This window comes from Hippichthys cyanospilos, chromosome 15 (assembly GCF_059441005.1).
Source record: "Hippichthys cyanospilos isolate Australia breed blue-spotted pipefish chromosome 15, RoL_Hcya_1.0, whole genome shotgun sequence".
In the NCBI taxonomy this organism is placed as follows: domain Eukaryota; kingdom Metazoa; phylum Chordata; class Actinopteri; order Syngnathiformes; family Syngnathidae; genus Hippichthys; species Hippichthys cyanospilos.
Genome location: NC_142383.1, coordinates 9067104 through 9088806, shown reverse-complemented (window position 1 = coordinate 9088806; position 21703 = coordinate 9067104). Strand labels below are relative to the sequence as shown.

Here is a 21703-nt window from a genome sequence, read left to right as displayed (position 1 = left end):
CATTGTAGCTTGTTTCTTTTAGTTATGTGACAATAAATTCAAAAACCTTCTAAATCATCTTCCTTTGTTCCTCAATTTTTAGGTGGAAATTTCAACAGTGGTCATCACCTTTTAGTCACCTCAGAAGTACATTTTCTTTGTCGTTCATTTTAAAACAATGTTGAAATGTGAATTTGGATACACAACGAAATTCTCATTGCTCCTGATTAATCTGAATTATCTACATTGATTTTCACCAGAAGAAAAACCCCACTGGAGTAAAAGAGCTGAAAATCCTAAAATATTTTTCATATACTAGCTGTGAGTGAAAAAAAGCATCGAGATGGCAGAAAGTCATTTTAAAGTTACGGGCGCAAAGCTAACCAATGAAGACGGATTAAGCAATTAAAAGTGCATGTTTACTCGTGGCTCAACTGTTTCAGGGATTCCATGCAAAGCAGAGTTGTCCAAATAGTGCACGCTATTGATTTACACCTAATCTGCAAGACACATAAAATGACCTCCACAGGTTCTATAAAAGGATTTGTACAAAGCAGATGTTGTAGCTGTCACCTGGTTAAAGGTGTGGAACTTAAATACTCTACACGACTGAACCGTCCAAGAATTCAGTGGCCTGTCTTGTCCTGTTCATATAACCCCTCCGTAGAAAGATCTGTGTGTGATTCTTCTCTGCTGACCCATGCTGTGATCAAACGCGCAGATGTGCATCACATAAGCGCTCTGACCTTGAAGTTTATCCTCATATGTGCTTTCAAGTTTCATCTGGTCATGAGCCCTGACACTGGAGAGGGAAATGAGCCATGGAAGAATTAGGATGGCAGGTGTAAAGGTCAACAGAGTCCCTATAAAGCAAGAGGACTCACACAGAGATGGATGACAGCGAACTCAGCAGTCTCAGCCAAGACAAACAAATTGTTATATCAAACAATGCAACCCTGACATTGGCATTTTGCCAGTAATTGGCTGTAGGTCTATTGGCTGGCTACTCATTGTCACTTGCCACAAAAGTTAGGGTCAAGTGTTTAAATACTTTAACGTGAGCACAAATGTGTCAAATGGGATGCACAAATGGAGGTGTCATGCACGCATTACAGGCTTGTGATTTGCATCTGGTTACAAGTTCAAAATTGGTTCATTAAGGATTTTAATCATAAAAGTAGTCCTGTATGTTTTGGGGACTACGGCAGAGTTAATGTTTTTTTTATTTTCTTGAGAGTGCACTTTTTAATAAAGGCGTGCCATATATTCTGAAAATTATAGTTTTGAGTTATTGGCAATAATACAACTTTTCTGTAAAGCTGTCCGTTTTGGGATTTTTACAAACAATAAATAAATTAAAGAAAATCACCTGCTTATGGTCTTGACTTTCATTTAACAGCAGCCCAATGGTACAAATGTGCAAGTGTATGAAAATGTCCCAATGTCCCAAAACGATGGATTTAAACAATTCAAATTGCTGTAACCACAAATTCCTGAGCTTGCTACCTCCATGTATTGTATATCATTTTAAAGGTAATTAAATTTAGAATTACAATATATTAATATGTTCATTTCGCTGGATTTTGTGAAAAAGCCACAGAGCCTATTTATTTTTCATTGCCCGTATAGTTAACAAAGGTTCCTTTTTACCAATATTTTCACCCTGAACCTTGGGACTTTTTCCTGTTGAAATAATGTTTAAAAATCCAAACAAACCCGGACTCCCGAAAAACAGTTTGTGCTCATCTGCAGACGTCCCAGTTTTGACCATACACAGGATGCAGTGTGAGGGTAGACAAGGGCAAAACGGTGTCAAATCTGACAAGTAAAAAAAGAATATACAAACATAAAATCCACATATGGGTGTACAATAAAATATTGAACCAGAAATAAAGGTCAGAAACCTTTTGGGATTGTGATAAAAGAGGGGTGTACCTTCTCTGCAGTAAGATTAAAGTGGGTGGTGATGGGATTAAAATGGGTGACCGAAACACTGTAGACAGAGAAAAAAAAAAAAAAAAGAGGAAGTTTTAAAGGATTAACAGGGAAAACAAAGAGTAAAGCTGCCAATAGATAAGAATGACACAGTTTTTGACATCCTTTTTTGTTCTGACCTTTAAACTGTTGTTGAACATTCATAAAGATTTTTTTAGGTTTTTACAGTTGTAACAACAAAAATTAAGAACATTCATTTTTCTCTAAGGTGCACCAGATTCTAGAGCAGAGTCTCAATGAACATGTCTATTTTTAGAAACTTCAATATATGTATAGGGCGCATTGGATTATAAGGTGTTAAGGCACAAGCCAGTGCAATGAATGAGTCAAAATGTATTTAACTTGAATTTGATATCCATAAATAAGCAATGTCAATTTGTGGGGAATAAATATACACCTTATAAACCTAAAACGAGAAACATTGACATGTATTCCTTTTCCAGCATTGTGACAAAATATTCATTAAAGTGCAACGCCTCTTCTTGTGTCCATGACTTCATTGTGAGTGATGAGTGAATTGCTTCCGACAACCTTTAGACACCCTCACCTATGAAGACCTGTCATCATTGATCACGTCATGACTCATTTGTTAGCCTTCATTATTCCCCTTGCTTCTAGAATTATCTCTCGACCTCTTGTCCTGCTTCTTTATCTCATTACAAGTTAAAGTCATGCCTGTGACACTCACAGTGTTTGTCATTACCCGCTTTTGTGATTGTATTGTGTTTCATGGTTTTCTTTCTGTTATGCTCCTGATGTTTGGTAGTTATTTTGAGTCTTGTTTTTTGGTATTTCTGAGTACTCCACATTCATTAAATACTTTTTGTGCTTATTTCTGCTCCCGAGTCATGCATTTCTGCTTTCCTGTATTTGGGCTCTCTCACAACCTCGACTCTTGACACAATGTGCCATAAATGTTTGTAAAACATCCTTTCGTATTCAATCTTTCCAGCTGTCAACGGGCAGTTCTTTTCTGCTTGGTCTTCTTCCCTTCGCTAGCTTCCTCCAGATGGTCTTCAAAGCATTAACGCCTGTGCCAACAACGTTTGGTTGCTTCCCTCAGTGGCCAGGAGAATGACTGGCCTTAGGCTGCTTTTGACAGTCCGACAGAAAGCTCTTCTAACAGCAGCAACTGTCAATTCTGGCTGGTTGCCAACGTTTTAGACTTATTCCAGGCACCTGTAGCTAATTGTGGCGTCAATAAGGCTAGGTCGCCTTCACAGTAGTAGTGATGTGCCTATGGCTGCTTATTTTCAGAGTACGGAACAGGAACCAGTAATTTCATTAGTGCCCTTACAAATACTCAGCACGATACCTAATAATTCTATTACATCTTGCATATATGTATTTTTAACTCATTGAATCCCAAATAAGTATTTGTATGTATTTACAGAGTCCAGATTTACAAATTTGCAGATTAGTTTTAAAATTTTAGAGTAAAGAGAGGTCTCATTCCAACTATTTGGCTTATAAATAAATACATATACAAACTAGCTTCAGAAAGCTAGACGGAGAGTACCTGGGATTGATTATCTAATACCGGGGTGGCCAAGTTCGGTCCTCAAGAGCCACAATCCAGACTGTTTTCAATGTATCTCTTCAACCAACACACCTGAGTCAAATCAGCGTCGTTATCAGGATTGTGCAAAGCATGCTAATGAGCTAATCATTTGAATCAGGTGTTTTAGTTGAAGAGACACAATGAAAACAGGCTGGATTGTGGCTCTTGAGGACCGAACTTGGCCACCCCTGATCTAATACTTATAAAAGATTCATAAAAATACATATTTAGGAATAAATAAGTGCTTCTCACTCTTTTATAACACTGAAAGAATAAATCCCATACTACAAACAACCAATTATTTCAAGTAAGATTTTCTAGAATGTGGGACGAAATCAATGAAATATAAAATGTTACTCTCTTAGTAATGTTTTCCTGTACTGTAGAAAAGAAATGAACATATTCATTTTCATTTGCAAAGTGTATCTAATTACTAACTACCTAACTGCTCACACAGCTGTTTAGCGGCTGTAAAAAAGAATGGCAGTTGTGCAGAAAAGCAAGACGGCTTCAATTACACAACAAGCAGGTGAAAAATAATGAAGATTAAGAAACAAACAAAATTCAACAAAGCTAACAGTTGTATCTGCATAACACTAACAACTACAACAAGGTTTAGAAAATATGATGGACATTTTCGGGCATCCTCAGTTGTCAAAGTGAAAAGGCAACAGATCTCAAAGATGCATATGTCAAGTTTATGGATCACAGTAGCAGACATCATTTTAAAAATCATCAGATGTCAGGGGAAAAAATATGTAATGTTTTATGGAATTGCACCATTGGACTTAGGGCAAATAGGTTTTGTTTTTCTGTCTAGTCTATTGAATTACGCCATCGACCATCAGACAACATGACTGCCAACAAAACCGCATCAGATGAAATGCTTGTGACAAAAGAGCCCCGGGCAAAAACTGTAACAGACAAACAACTTCAGACTAGCCATTTACCTTTTTCAGCTAGCCAAACACAGCTTCTGAAATTCTACTCGGCCACTTCCAACAACTTTCGAAATAACAATCACGATCCACAGATATTGCTTATTTTTAGCACTGGCATTTGGATATCACATACCTGTGCAAAATTGTCATTTGTATAACCATGCGTAGATTAGCTTTATTGTTTTTTCCACATGGAGTTTTTCACTCAGCCCAAAAGCACCTTCTGCTTGAGTTCAGAGATAGGATTAGGCGTAGAGGTTAGATGGTCTGAACAGTGCCTGCAGCTGGGACTTAATGCGTGACATAACATGTCACTCTTACCCGCTAGATATGACAATTCATTTGACTTTGATGCCCATTGCGTGCACTTGTTCGAGCACACCTGTTGCCCAAAAAGTCATCACTTTACCTCGGCAATGAAAAAAAAAAAAGATTATTTCTTTTGCAACTGAATAAGTATTTTCTTCCTTGTCTTCCTGCCCATCCTTTGAAGTCACACTAGGGGATTTATCAGTCCTATAGATGCTTCATATCAAAGTGCCATTTCAAGTTCCATTTCAAGACAGAACATCAACAATCTGGGTCACAGTTTACGTTAGGTTCAGGGCTGCTGATTTTGTTGTGATCTTTTGATTTGCATGTCGCCTACTTTTTGCAAGCTAAAAGCTCCTATTGAGCAGTGCTTGCTATGTGGTGGTGTTTAGCACCTGAGTTGTAGTTTCCCACTATTGTCATAGGACATGTTAACACAGTAAAACAGCCAATTGCAAGGCAGTTTAAAAATACAAAAACAAATAAAAAAAAGAAAACGCTTGTGGTGCATTTTGTTGTGTTCTAATCAAACATGATTGTATTTTGGAATAAATAGAGTAATTCATTATGCAAAAACGTTTGAAAAATGACTTTAAGAATTGACAAAGAAAAGACAAGTAGCTGTAAAGCGACAGCTAAATGCTTCACGTCCAGGTGTCCCAATACTTTTGTCCATAAGCTATTCACCCATTCTCTGACTCTTGTGGGATGGGATGGGGGGTGGAAATGGGTAAAGCCAGTAGAGGGTTAAACCTCCTCGCAAGAAGAGCCAACCCACTGCGTTCTCGTGCCGGCACCAGTGTCATAATTTGACGTGGACTCGAACCTGCCAATACGCGCTCTGCTGAGTGGAAAATGTGTTTTTCATGTACACGTTTTAATACCTGTTGAAGCTTTTGAAGAAAACCCTGCGCTTCGGATGAAAATGGGTGATTTTTCTTCCCGTGCCAACAAGATGAAAGAGGGCTTCCACTCTTTTGGAATATGTTTATTAATGCGCAATGGACATATTCTGTCTTCATATCGTCTTTTTTTATCCTGCGAGTTCTTCCTGGCGTCCAATATGCGAAGATGTTATTTGATGGAACAACCTGTTCACTCGCCTTAAGGCTTGAATGATGTAAATCTTTTGAGATGAAAAACGGCACTTTGGGGGATATTTGCTTGCCTGCGCGCGGCTCCAGCCTGTTGTTTGAGACTGTGGAGGAACGCGCAACTTTGCCGGGAGGTGGACCTGCATCTGGACGTGGAACCGGAGCCGGATCCGGGGCTGCAGTTGGTCTGAGCGGCTCGCGAGGGCCACACTGTGGGGCCCGGGAGGGGCACCGAAAGAGCGGCCCCTGTATTGGGCCGATCTGCGGACGGGCCGGGCGTCCGATTAAGCTTGGATATGATGAAAATGGGAGTGATGATGATGATGGTGAATGGTACCGGCTCATCATTGTGTATATTCTTGTGCGCAATAGTATTTTTGCTGCCGTGCTCGTACTCGCACCCGCAGCCGTGCCAGGTTCTGAAGCGCATCGGCCACACGGTTCGGGTGGGGGTTCTCCACGTGCATCCTCGCCTACTGCCCGACGCCAGCAATTCCGATCCCTGGAATAACACGGGGGCTCCACCGGAGACGAGAGATGGACGTGCGCACGTGGACAAGCAGCTTGCGAAAAGTGCCGGGTCGGGGTTCGGAAGCCTCCGGAGTAGAGGTTCCGCTCCCAGCCAGCGGGTTGGCAATCGGGGTAAAATCCACGCACGGCAGCGGGAAGAGAACACATCGTGGGATAATCGTTTATTCGCACCCAGGGAGTCCATCCTGCTCGCGGTGGAGGCTGTGAACCGAGCCGGGATTCTTCCCTTCAATTTGTCACTGGAGCTGGTCATGGCGGTTGGCTCGGGACTTGGAGAGCTGCCCGCCTTCTCCTTCACCTCACCGGGAAACCCCGAGGACGAGGACCCGCTGTCCTTTGTCGAGAGCGTGTGTCACACGGTGGTCGTGCAGGGCATCTCCGCCGTGGTGTCCTTTCCGCGAAACCGTGACGAGTTTGTCAAGTTGGAGTTCGTGTCTCAAGCTCTTCGGGTGCCGGTTCTCAGCGTTCTTCCCAGAGAGTTTAAGCGTCAAAGTGAGGTAATAATAATAATAATAATAATAATAATAATAATAATAATAATAATAATAATGACACAAGTCAGTACTTGTTGGCATTATCTAATATGAATGTAAAACTGTCATCCCTCAACTAAAAAAGTCCATTATGCACTTTTACACAAACTCACCATTTTACATCACATTTACATCATCAAATAGACTCACATGGGTCACCCTCATACTACACCACCAAACTGTCAATTCACAGCTTGGTCAAGCAATTTGCACATCTGCCTCAGTTCTGAGCTTGCGGGTTCAAATCTGGTCTTCCTGTGACATGTAAGCTCAGGCTTCTTTCGACTTTTCAAACATGCATTTTAAGTTCATTGAAGACTCTAAATGACTATGTGAGTGTAAATGCTTGTACAGTAATGTCTTATGGATGCCCTGGGACTGACTGCTGACCAATCTTGGGTGTACCCTTGGTGTATGCTCTAGCTCACCCCCACCTTAGCAAGGATAACGAGTATAAAAAAATGGATGAATGGATGGTATAAAGGTTGACTGCGTCATAGTGAGAGGTGTTCCTGTTATTGGTCCTGTCATGTAGAGCTAAATTAAAGTAGGTCCTCACCATTGAAAGCACAATCACAAATCACAATCATAAACAGTGTCAGACAGGGGCGCAGAAAGAAAGTTTTCTGGGGTTGGCCAGGCTGACCTAACACCTCAGTGAGGGGTGGCCAGAGATATGCATGCATGCATACATCATTCTTTTATCAAGCCATGTACAATCAGTATTTCATGCAGCATAATAAATTAATTATATCATGTACATTTAAATATGCAGCCAACAGATTAATTACCAGCCTTGTTAAAACGAATTTTGATTGAATGGCAATGAATGAGTTAATATAAATAACGTGTGGTATGTATCAAGGAGTATCAGAATATCCCATGCATGTAAAATTGGCTGAGAAATCACAGACGGCTGGGATGGACTCCAGCTCATCTATAACCCTGGTATAGATAAGTTGTATAGAAACTGAATGGATGGTTGCATTGGATCTCTGTTGTAAACAGGTAGCACCTGCAGGGATAAAAGGGTTGTCTCTGTTTCCATAGAAGATTGAAGGTGATCATCCAGCAGCTAATGATTCCACTGTTGTGCTTTTACAAGACAGCAAAGTCTGAGGAAGATGAACACATGCACTCATAAACACACTGTAATGTCGCCTTAGGGTTGGGCTTTCATCTACAATAGTCATCTTTTTCCTACCCTCCCCCTTGGGGATATGTTTAGGGGTGTAACAATTAGATGATTTGTGGACATTAAAAAGATAATGCAGTTATTATGGTCACTGATTACTGTGTTTATCCAGTTTTTGTAAATGTATGTATTTTTGCTGTTTGGGGAAACAAATTGCACAGTCCACCTGCTCAAACTTTCCATTTGCAATTTCTCACTTGTACTTGTGATATTTCATTCGAGCCTATTAATCATACAGCCAGACACTTAATTATGAGTGTTGTGTTTGCATAGATATGAACAGGCCTTAGCCAATGTGGCGCCCTCGGCGAGATTTATTTGGCGTGCCCCTCCATTGATGATTAACATATTACACATAAAAATAATAAAATATAAAATGGGACTTTTTTGCATTTTATGATTGTTTAGTCACTGCCAAAATTGCCATTGCCTGGATGTTGCAAAATGTAATTGCAAAAACCAAAAAGAGCAACAAATTCACCTCTCCTCATCCCTCCTTTTGGTGCCCTTAGGTGCATTGTGAATTAAATCCACAATTTTGTAATTAAATAAACATAAATTGCCAGTATTTTGTAAACTGAAATAAATACAACTCCTGAGCCATCAATGAGAACCTAAACACAGGTCACTCAAGGAGCAAATAATTTTTAGACTTTTTCTGTTCACAAAATTGCTTTTTTCAGAGCTCAGTAAATAATACCCACATTCCTTGGTAATGTCTGCACAGTTATAGTCACCACTGGCATTATCTGACGTTCTGCAGCGATTTTGGTCATCAATGTCTAACCTGAGAGAGTACCTCTTCAACAATGTCTCTTCAATGTCAACACAAAGGTCTTTTTTGCGGTTGGGGTCCTACATTAATTTTTCCGGAACCCCGAATTACTCCTAAAGTACTCGCTGTCTTTGTGGACTTGACCGGTCATGCTGGAACAGAGAATTGACGTTCCCTCCAAATAGCAATCATATAATTGTCCGACAATACCTTGGTAAATTTAGGAATAAAATCTGGTGCAACTATCTAGCCTAAACACTGACTTAAAATTTCTATGTCAAGAGTTTGATCAGAGGCCTAAATCTTTGATCTTGTTGGAGACTCACATAATCTTTAAAAGCCATTCAGATGGCAAAAAAGAAATCTGGATAAAACACTTTACCCATTCAATCCCTAAGGCACGTTTGTACTTTTTTTTTTTTTTTAGTTCAGACATTCAAGCAAAGGTACTTATCTCTACTTTTACAAGTGTTTGATAAAGGAAGGTTCTAATATTGGCTGGTACTGAATGAATTAAGTGCTAAAGGAATTGATTACATTATATAATTCAGTACAAAATTAAAACATGACGCAATTAGGTCCAGAAAAAGGATTTTATTATGTAGTTAAGTATTAAATTAATGAATTACCATATGTACTGTACTTTAGGTCATTGAAGTACTAAAATTGATTACTTTAAGTCACTAAAGTAATTGCCTGATTAATTTGAAAATGTCCATAGCGCCGCCCTAGTGGCCTCTTGGAACTTTTTCAGTAATGTATGGGGAGGAAAGAATATCATTTTCCTTTTAATATAGTTCACAAACATTCCAGAAACAGTCTTATCATTTTCCAATGTGGGAAAATGCGAAGAATACATACCACTGGAATTTATTACTTTAGTATTACATTAATTAAGGTAATTGATTACTTTTCTACTTAAATCATTTAACACCAGCCACTAACACTTTGGAAAAACACTTGTACATCTTTGAAGAAAATATAAATGAGTACTTAAATCTTAAAAATGTTTTTGGGATTGACTGATTTAGGGCGGCTGGTTCTATGTTAGCTCTATAATTGGCTGGTCTTTTGTTTAAATTTGTCACATTTCGCAAACCCCACATGTAGAGAAGTGGGAATATTCTCATGTTAAATCCACTTGTTAGGTTTTCACCTTAATGATCAAAACAGTTCAACGTCGACAAATGTTAGCTAAATATATACGCAGTCAAACTTAATCACTTGATTAGTAACTTAATGCACTGTAACTTGATCGTCCATCCTCGTTTAGACACATAAATTCAATTGATTTATTGCAACTAAATGCACTGTTAAACTGCACTGACAGGAAAGTCATTGCACATCACCAGGAGAGTTTTTGATATTCCGTGCACACAGCTCAAAATAGAACACACACAGTAGACACACATTGACACACAGACACACACACACACAGTGGCTGAAGGCTTCTGGGACAATTGCCACTTTTAGGAGCAAAAGTGTGTGTTTCTCTTTCATCCCCACTTCCACACTTTTTTTTTCTAAAAAACGCTTGAAATGGATGTCTACATTAACAGACAGATAATGGATGTGTGGTTGCATAGAGTAGTGGTTTGCAATTTTTTTTTCAGTGATGTACCCCCTGTGAAATATCTTTTCGGAATTTTATTAATTATTAATAAATATTTGTCCACAAAAAAATAATCAAGTGTCAGACCTACAAAAAGAAATCTTCATAAATAAATATTTGTTCACAGAAAAATATTAAACATAAAGCATCCTGTTTTGGGATTACAGTAGAAATCTCTTCACAAAAATAAATCATTAACTTAATTACTTTTAAATATGTGTTCCCACAAAAATAATGAACATAAAGTGTCAAACCTGCTCCCATAAAGAAATAATCAGAAATAAATAAATTAAAATAATTCTAAACAACATAAAGTGTCATTCTTTGGGATCATTGCAGAGATAAGTTCACAAAAATAAATCATTTACTTGACAGGTAACGAGAGGAAAATAAAACGTTGGGTCGAACCATTCAAGTAGAAGAATCTGAGTTTTTGTAAAAATTAAATGAAATAACCTGGTGAACATAAAATTTGTTTTATGAGCTTATCTTTTCCTGAAACAATTAATTAATTCAATGATTATTTTTAAAAGATTTATGCTTGCTTCTTTGTTTTTGTTTTTTTAATCGCGAGTAGAGAGTAGATTTAGATGGATTGTTTCTTATGATTTCCTAAACAATTACTATTTGTGCTTGTTAAGTACAAATTCCCTGAACATCTTTGAAATTTTCTGATGGATGTTTGACTTGTATGCTGAAAAAAGCTTTAGTGAAACTCAGAATAAAGCCAGCGAAAAGTAGCTGGCACACGACATCTGGGTCATATTGCAAGCCAGTCAGGCATCAGTTCTTTTCACTTGTCAGTCTATCATAAAATGATGGAGAAGCAGCTGGGGCAAAACAGAATCAAGGTTTTAGGACAGCATAAAAATACAAACTTTGATATTAAGCCAAACGTGTCCAAGTCTTGAAAATGGTCATCACTCTAGAAAAGATCACAATCATCCGTTTTAAATGCATGGATTTGAAAAAAAAGAAAATATTTGTCAAGCAGCTAGTGTTAAGAAACCTCGCTTAATCAACTGTGACAGTCTCAGTAACTAATCATCTAATGTGGGGACAATCACTCCAAATAATTAACAGTATGATTTGTCAGCTGGCTTCTGGTAATGACAGTTCCTTCACTGAGACAATGAATGCGACATTCCTCTCACGTCACATCACAGCTGATGGATGCACTGTGTGGAAATTGAGGCAAGATAGCTGAGTGACAACACAGTTGGGATTTTTAACCCATCTCATACGAAGACGTTAACAGGTATCTGCACTGCAGAGCTTTTCTTTTTTCCCCTCCCCCATCTTCTTTTCTTGACGTCAACAGATTTAAGCGTTCACAATGCACTGAGGGTTGGATTCGGACCCTGAGCATTTCGGGAAGAGCTGTTAGAATCTAAGGCCCATATAAACTGTAGTGTCATTTGTTTATCTTCAAACAGTTCTTCTAATCAGGAAACAGCTTGTTTAATTGCTGTAACTGATGCTTATATTGGCACAGTCATCCATCTCCACATGTACAGAAAGCAGATGAAGAATCATTACATGCATATGGAGTCACTAATGTGATTAAAAGCTTTGGGTGGCTCTGATAGATTTTTGTTTCACAGGTTGCATAAAGTGTATAAACACTAAGGTAGAGAGTGTGCGAGTGAAGTGGAGATAAATCATTTTCTAGCCCGAATTATTGGGTAGATCCCGGAATATTCTTTTCATTCTAAAGTGTGACATTTTTTATGTGGTCATATCTTTCCTGGCAACTTATTCAACTTATTCATTTGCAATTTGCAAATACAGTATGTTTGAACAAGTTGGCAGTCAAAAATGTTTTCTTCACAGTGGCAGATTCACATTTTGTATGGGATAGGGACATATTACATGGTACTACTGCCAAGTCATAGTCACTGTTTTAACATAAGTGATTTTTTTTAAAATATCAACCCTCCATTTTGACCAACAGTTAGCAGATATAAAGTGTGAACAACATCATGAAATGGAATAGACATGTTTCCTTCTTTTTGTTTTTTTTCTTTGCCATAAATACATGTAGTGTAACTTGTGATGTGAGTAATGATATTCATAGAAGCAGGTAAGTGGAGGTTGAAAATCCATTCTTTTCACCTCTGTGTCTGGTCTCAAGGAACAAATTGAATTCAAAGAGGGAAAGTAATTCCAAGGCTGGATTCATAACCCATTTTTTATTTCCGCTTCCACTTCACTCCATCTGTTTTTGATGCCTCATCTTCCACCCATCGCTCGCCTTCCCATATCCCATACTGTAAAGTTCCATAGTTACCCCTTATCTAATTACCTTTCATTTCTCAGCCCTTCCCAGTGTCACCCATCTTCTTGCCTTCTATGAAATCCAAATGACCCTTTCCAACATTTTATCTGCCTTATTACTATTTGTTTATCACTGCCAGCATCTTAATGTTATCATTTGCATTCCTCTCTTATTTATCCATCAATTTTACAAGTCCCTTAAAAAAATTAAGAGACTTGTGGTCCTCCCTCTATCCAAAATTCCCTTTTTTCATTGAAACTCAACCTTACGTCACGTGAACCTCCAAGAACGCATGAGTTGAAATGGCTTTTAATAATTTCCCTCCATTCCTGTCTTTTATCAGAATCCTCTTCATTTCCAAATGGCCATGCGGACAGTTGAGGCTCCGGCACACCACCTCCTCTACTCGCTTTTGATGATGAATGGCTGGTGGGACATAAGTGTGTTGCTCTGCCAGGAATGGAACATAAGTGAATTTATTTTCCTCATCAAAAACAACAGCCGTTTCCACCTGGGCGCTCTTGTCAACTTGACAACTTCAACCTCGGCACTGCCTTCGTCTTCTTTACCAAACGCGGGAGGCGCATTAGGCGTCTCAACAGGAGCAGAGTTATCATCGTCAACTTTTTCCCATCATTTGTCTTCATCTGCTTCGGCTTCCTCTGCCAAGGCGGACCAGCAGCTAGTTCTTATGCGGCAGCTGGAGGCTCTGAGAGAGCCTTCGTCCACGGTCGGGGTGGTAACTTTTGGGTGCGAGATTCGCGAGGTGCGTCGCCTGTGGGCGATGGCCACTCGGATGACGCTTCCAGAATTCCACTGGATCTTAGGGGACGCCCAGAATGTGGCCGAGCTCAGAACAGAAGGATTACCCCTTGGACTTTTGGCTCACGGGGTTATGGCCTCCCCTTCCCTGGATCATTATGTTCAAGACTCGTTGGAGCTGGTGACACGGGCCATTGGGAGCGCAGCTCGAGACAATCCTGCCCTGGCGCTCATTCCAGGAACTACAAATTGTATGGATGTACAACAGAGCAACGGCAGCTCAGGGGAATACATAACAAGGTAAGGAAATGTCACCATATTGATTTTTATCTTTGTCCCCTCTTTCATGAGATCATTTTTTACTTTGCATATCAATCTGATAAACATCATCTGCATTCCTGGATTTTATGCAGCCTATGATTTTGGTTATCAGAATTTACTACAAGGAGCAGGTGAATACCACTGAAGACAGATGGCAAATGTCCTTGCGCTTGTTAATGATGAAATACAAAACAGTGTCGTCTGCATAGTGAAATTTAGCAAAACCAACATTTTGACATGAGACATGTATATATTGTAAATAATAAATACAACAGTAGCCACTATGGACACTTGGGGATTACGTTTTTGGTTAAACAAGTGGTATACACAAATGATGACAACCTGAACCTTTTTTGTCACTCAAGCATTTTCCAAACCATTTGACAGCATTTGAAGACAATTTGGTATATTGTATGGTAGATATTCGCGAATAGAGGCTCGGGAACCACTTTTTATTTTTTTTATTGTAGATGTCATTCTTGGTTTCAAGATCCAGTGTAAATTAAATGCATTTCCATTGCACTGGCCTTTATTTCTAAACAAAGACCACAAGCTAGAAGACTGAAAAAAGTGGCTCATGAAGCTTCACTTACCCATCACTATTGCATGGTTCACCAAATAAATTCCAACCATGCAATTAATTGTGTATCAATTTCGTGCCCTTTGTTTGTAGACATAATTAATTGGGTATATTTAACTTTCCTGGCATCTTGACCAAGCCACTTGCTTCTTGAAATAAATTGTGAATTATACTTGCAATGAGCAATGAGTACATTTACAGACATTTACCACATTAGAGTAACTGGTGCATAGCACTCAGCCAGTTGTTCCTGGGTAAATGTATGTATACCTGTGGCCTATTTAGATTATGTTTACAATTCCATCCTCTCAAGTATAGCATATGCCATTTTAAAAATGTTTTGGAAATTTGGAAGAATTAATTGAGTGAGGTGACATGGTGGTGATGATTATGACGGAATGAGAAGACGGATCAAATCTACTGTTCCATTGCAGTTAGTTCGTCATTTTTTAAATGTTTTTGTTGAGAAATATAATTCGGTAATAATAAAAACAATTCAGAATCTTTCCTCTGCAGTTTGTATCATGCACATTAAAATTTGACAGCTTTTTTTTTTTTTTTTCCCAAATTCAAGACAAAGACACGGTATATTTAGTGGTGCACAAACTAGTGAACCATTGTATGAACATCACCTTGTTCAAAGAACAAAACTAACACAGTGCATATAATCACAACAAACCCATCAGACAGAGTCACCGAACCCTTAGGGTTTGATAAACCGAGGTTACGAACCGTTGATCTCTGGGTATTTGCAGTGCAGTGATGTCACAAAAGCACTCTCTGTTGGTGAAGTTTTAGGGCCTCTGTCATCCGCTGTATGTCAAAATCTCTTCGACTTTAACAACGTTGCCCGGCATTGATAGTTTTGTGTAGCAAATGGACAATAGTGCAGCATCGTGTAGCCTGCTTTTCAGCTGTTATTACATCGTTTCTAGTAACCATAGCAATGGATAGAGTAACTACACCTTTGATGCTTCAAGCTTCAGTAAGTTTGGAAACCCAGAATTGTCAAATTAAAGCTTAAACATGCAAAAACATATTGGTAAGTTGTTGAACAACAAATTCAAAGCAGTTTTGTCTGGTTAATTATAAAAGCAGAACATAATTACAACTAGTTAAAGTCCTCATTCAATTACAGCGGCTATTTCATTTCCACTAACTAGACTTGATCAAATTGGAAATGTTGCTATTGAGTGCCTGGCAGGGGTGCACTGTAGCTGCCCTGGGTTGTTTACACCTTTTTTACTGCTTGCTTTTGCTGGAAGAAGACCTAGATGAGGGCGAAAGGGAACCATTACATTCTGGGGCAAGAGCTGTTCAGTGGAGCCAATAAAAAGTCCAATACATTAGACTAAGCTGTCACGGTGTCTGTGTTCATGGCAGGTACAAACAAATACAATGAAACTTCAATTCAAGCAAGTTCATGATGCATCTTTGCTCAGTGAAAGGCATTGCATTAATACCATTTCAATTAAAATGGCAGTAGAGATGCAACATTGTTGCACTGAGCTGCTCTGAATATATCACATATTTATCGGCATGCATTTTTTAACTTAGAAATCTGCAAAGACTCATGTGTGCCCATGGATACTCCACATTAGAACACGCTTTAAAAATACATTAAATGCATAAAAATGTCAAAGCTTTGGGCGGTAATCTGCACCACTCAACTTCATATCACTTTGATGAGAAGGTGAAGGGAACAAGCTGCTGCATTACAATTACAGTGTGCCTTTTCCTGCTGAGATTCACCTTAAAACCACTGAATCAGCAGAGCCATCATCTCAAGAAAGAAAGATTGGGGAATTAGGCTTGTATTAACATTACTCTGGTTGTAGCATCTTATGAATGATTAATTAGTCCCTCTTTGATTTACATACCAGTAGGCAAAGAAAAGACAAGTCCGGCATGCCACCTGTAGAGTTAATGTTGTCATACTCACCACCTTCCCCAAAGCGCATGTTTAAGTGGAACATGAAAGGATTTTATACTAATACCATTAATACTACTAGGGCAACCTTGCTCTGTAAATTTCTGGTCCTGAATACATTTAAGAAATGCAAAGGGAATACGAACATAGTTAGGAATACAAGCAAGCATAGTGAAGCAGCATTTAGCTGTTATGCTGCCTAGAACTGAAACAATTTGACAACAGGAGTGAAACCATTTTTCTGCTTTCCTTGGGCTTTAGTGCCGAGCCTGTACTTTTTCTACTGTTGGACTAAAACATTGTTCCGAAGCAAAATTTCTCACAGTTGAGCCATGATTTGGAACATGTCAATGTACAAACAGAGATTTGCAGGGGTTCTGCCTGTAAATTGTGCTTAACATTTCACACGTTTTAAGACACCTTAAAATACTTCCGTTATGCTTGTTTTCTCCGAAAGGTTAATCGGCTGAGAGAATGGATGGATGGATTGTGTATTCAGTCTCTCACACTTGCAATGGGGGACTTTTCTTTCTGCATCATGACGTCAAGGTATCAGGTGTTTCAGAGAGCGGGTGAGGTGACCCAAAGAAAACTACATTCATGTTGAAAAGAATAGTGTGTGACAGATGAGCAGCAAAGAGACTTTGACTACTTTCAAGCTAGATACGAAAAAGTCACTTTCAGGAGCAGAAGGAGGAGCAGAAATATAAGTAAAATTTTGAAGCTGCAAGCAATGACAAACGGGCCTTAACTCAGCCTTTCTATGGCAAATCTTTGAAATGATCAGCAAACTTTTACACAAGTTTCACAATGTACCGTCACCCTTTTGCTGCAGTTCGGATACTTGCTTCGTATTGACTTCAATTCTAATTATTGTGACATGTTAATCTAGCATCAATCCAATTGAATTAATTCTCAACTGGGCGGCGCAGTTCTCCACGAGGCCACGAAGGTCTTCTCAGGGTCCTCCGGTTTCCTCCCATATTCCCCCCAAAAAACATGCAAAGTAATGTATTGGAATCTCCATATTGCTCTTGGATGTGATTATGTGCATGAATGGTTGTTCGTCCCAGTGCGAGCTGCAATTGGCTGGCAACTGTTCAGGGTGTCTTCCACCTACTACCTAGGGGGTGGTACCAAATGATTTTGGGGCAGGAGTGGGAGGGTTGTGTTGACCCAAAGATGATTCATTTGCACGTCCAAAAACAACGGCTGGCACTCGAGTCCCAATAAGCAGCAATATGCAAATGGCCAGCCACAGGCCGACCTCGAGTGAATGAAAACACAATGGAGATTCATGGTCCACCAATTTGGCTGTGACTGATGATGTCTGGTCACTTTCTGTGGCCCATTTATTAGTGTCATGTCCCTAAAAAAACAATTCACTGAGGGCCTGGAATATTTTCCCCTGTTACAAAAAGAGTAATGTAGAAAAAGAAAGCCGGAAAGCCTCAGCCACCATAAATAATACAAGATTAAAAGTAAGAAGTGTTGATACAAGCTAAAAGATAAAACTAACACACTTGATAGGAGCTCTGATCAATCAGTTAAAAAGCTTTGCTATATAAGAGGAAGCTAGAGAGAAATATACATTTCGTGATTTGTTGATTCTCCAAAAATCAGATACTCTATATAATTTGTCTTGCACTTGCATTGACAACTGGGTAGAGTAAGTTTTCAGGATATTTCTATATGTTGCTGCTGCCGCAAAGTTTATTACATAACCTCAGTCGTATATCTCACAGTATGTCATCATCGATAAAATCACCAACTTATTCTGTTTTTTTATTTATTTTTGCTTTTTTTCACTTATTATTTACACTACAGGCTTTTGGTTTTCCATGATGGGCTTTGAGCAGCAAGTACTACAAAGTCCTCAAAGAAATGCCACTTTATACTACCATCTATTTACCTCTCTGATTTGATGGCTGAGCACCAAGTGCTGCATCGTTGGACGTTAATTCACTTGCTCCTGTGGGAAGAATCTTTCAAGGCACATCACTTAGCATTATGATGAGGAAAATAGCTCGAAAGGGACACTGCGTATTCTACCAGCAGCAAAGGCAAAGGCTCTCATTTTAGCGCCTCAAGTCCTAAAATGCACATTTTTTTATCTCAAGTTTCATCCCACTCGGTGTGTGTGTGTGTGTGTGTGTGTGTATATATATATATATATATATATATATATATATATATATATATATATATATATATATATATATATATATATATATATATATATATATATATATATATATATATATTAGCACTTGACAATATTAATTGAACAATATGTGGAACTCTGGAAATTGGGCCGTTAGGAGCAGGACATTTGACAGTAAAACAAAATGCTTCAATAATACGCATAGCTGCAAAATATATCGAGCGCTTTACCCATTGATTCTTTAGTTAGGTTAAAGAGGACTTTAACTGTGCTGAATTAAACATTTATGAATGTGATTGATTTATGTTTAAGGTTGCAGGAAGAAGCTGTGTTACGTGCATTATTCATAAATTTGATTTACATTTACACAGCATGTTTAAGAGATGAGAGGCAGGGCTCATTTATAATAAATGTAATATTGTCAAAACCACAAACAAATCCAAAAACATTAAAATTCATGAATGACATAGTATTTATTGTAAGTCAAAATATCATTAGATGATCAATTGTGACTTTTACATTTTTTTTTTTTTTTAAATTGTTACTTCTTTGTGCATTTTGGTATTTCAAAACTGTCAGCTGCAACAACCTCAAATTAAACTGAAAATTATTGGTACATAAACACATAAAAACCATGAGCCATGCACTCCTTTTATTTTGGGCTCATGAATTGAATAGGTTGTGTAATTACAGTTAAATTTACAATTTAAGGGCTTTTGTTGCACTGCAACGTTGCTGCTCACATAACCCGTGATCATCTAAATGAAGAGTTGGTGAATCTACTTGAAAAGCACTTCTCTTCAAATGTCAGAGATAATTCCCACTTTGAAATTCATCACACATCATACGATTGGCTAGGAGGCACTCGTTGCTCCCGTTTCTGCCTTACATTACATGACACTCAACATAAAAGTACACATGAAATTGGCCCATTTTAAAGAAAGTCAGCAACTCAAAATCATACTGCCAATGTGCTTGATTTTTAGTGTATGCTCAACTTTACAGGAGGATAATTAAAGGTTACCCCGACCTTTTTAAACTTAACAAGCTCAATGATTTATCTACAGGTTTGAACAAACTGCAAAAATGCTGCGCTTGTCATTTGCCATTGATAGCTTGAATGTGCACATCACCCTATAGTCCCTGCCATTTAAGATTGACTTTTTCCAAGCAAAATGTCAATGATTTTTAGCCAGCCATGTGCACTGGCTCTTAATAACTTGTTTGTAGATCATCCTGTATGTGTGTGTTTTTTTTTACACCTTAGCAATTGTAAACAACTGACTACCCGTAGTCACTTTTCCTGACAGAGATTTCTGTTTTCCTGAACGTGCTTGTACTTTTTGGAAATGATGTCACGGATTTTAAATCACAACCAAAAAAAAAAAAAAAATGCTTCTACAGTTATGTGGAAAACATATAAAGAAGAAAATATCTTATCAAATTTTCAATAATAGTCTGGAATGCTTTCTACATTTTGCAAAAAACACTGGAATGCAAAATTGAATGGGGCCACTGTAGGAGTGTGGTAGCGCCTTTGCTGCAGGGAAGATATCGTGGGTTCATTTCCGGCTTTGGCCTTCCTCTGTGGACTTTGCAAGTCCTCCCCGTGCCTACCTGGGTTTTCTGTAGATACTCTGGTTTCCTCACACGTTCCAAAAGCATGCATGGTAGGTATACTGGACACTCTAAGGTTTCCTTAGGTGTGTTTGAGAGTTAGGGTTATCTACCCTAACCCTAACCAACCCTAACCCTAACCCTGTGAAGAGTTTGTCTTTTTGTGCCCTGCGGTTGGCTGGCAACCAGTATATGATGCATCCCACCTATTCCCCGAAGACAGCTGGAATAGGCTCAAACACGCCTTGATCCTTGTAAGGATAAGCAGTCAGGATAATAGATGGATGGATGAAAAATTGAAATATTTATTAGGCGCCTTTGCATATTACTGAGGTATTGATCCTTATCATTTATGCTGGGTGAGTTATCTCAGCCTTTGGTGCTTTAACTTATTTGACAGTTATTCTTTTGCATCAAAGTATCAGATAGATATCAAAATATCAGAAGAATACTGCAATATATGCAATATATACAGTCATGCCCTCTGAAGAGACAGATACAGCAACTACAGCAGCAATCATATGGATAAATAGATTAAGTATTGTTAATAGGTGCATGTCAGCAGTTTATCTATTTTTGTTGTTTCTACCTAACGGAGACACGTCGCTTTTACAAGAATCTCTTCACAGGGGTGTTTAGTACTCTTAATATGTCAGCTAGCTGAGTAACAAAGATAGAAAATCCTACATAATAAATGTTCCCTCCGTGGGTTGCATTGAACAAGCCTATGTAAGTAAAACACTTTCCTGTTTGCTTTGGGGGTGTGAGATTGTTTTAAAGCCACCATAAAAGCAGCAGCACTTCCTTCCTTACGTATCTTCTGGCATCAAGAACACAGAGCTGACATGGCACCCGATGAGGTCGTGATGGTGAGAAACAGATTTGATTCACCCCGCTGTCACTCGCAAGCTTAAAATACCAGCTTCGCTGCTCCGCTTCAAATGCCATCAGTCTTCCATTTATGAATTGCACAGGAAATAATAAAAACGTCATTTTTATGTGGCGTGTAGGAGCCACTAATGGCGGCGACCCTGAAAAGAAAGTTACACTTTATTATTACTTGTGAACTTCTGAGTTGAGTTGTGTTTAAAGGGCGAAGCATCCCCAGTGATAAAACTAGCTTCCATGCAAATGAGTGAAATGAAGCACAAGAATAGATTTGCACTAAAATTCCATGAGAAGGGAATTTACACACAAAATAAATCGGGTTTATGACATGGAACACCACCAAATGTTTGGTTTGATTATGGCTACTACAATGTGAATAACCGTGAACAGCAATCTTAATCCTAACGTATAATTTTACTCAGGTAAAGTCAATGTCATACAGTATATTTCCACAAAATTGTTAACATCTTATTTGTGGGCTAACGTACCTTTACATCTTGAAAAACAGCATCCACATTACTGGAATGAATCCCTGGGGACTCGGAATGACTAGTAAATTGGCAGTTGGAAATGAATGCCATATCACAATTTTCTCATTTGAAAAGATTACTAAAAGTGAAAAAAACACATTAGCT

General features: G+C 38.6%; 1 protein-coding gene and 1 long non-coding RNA gene across 3 annotated transcripts in view; both read left to right on the top strand.

Moving 5' to 3' along the window:
• The window catches only part of LOC148411640 (uncharacterized), a 33681-nt gene extending 31070 nt beyond the window's left edge, over positions 1 to 2611 (top strand). Inside the window, exon 3 of one of the 2 annotated variants that reach the window (XR_015868004.1) lies at positions 757 to 2611. This is a non-coding gene — a long non-coding RNA (uncharacterized LOC148411640). Of the gene's footprint in view, positions 1 to 82 lie in introns of both variants that reach the window. The other variant, XR_015868005.1, reaches the window with a different exon arrangement.
• Positions 2612 to 6178: 3567 nt separating this feature from the next.
• Positions 6179 to 21703, top strand: part of grin3a (glutamate receptor, ionotropic, N-methyl-D-aspartate 3A) — a 37698-nt gene continuing 22173 nt past the window's right edge. The window contains exons 1-2 of the mRNA XM_088435900.1: positions 6179 to 6910; positions 13150 to 13868. Coding sequence (XP_088292026.1) covers positions 6179 to 6910; positions 13150 to 13868 — 1451 coding nt within the window. The remainder of the gene's footprint in view (positions 6911 to 13149; positions 13869 to 21703) is intronic.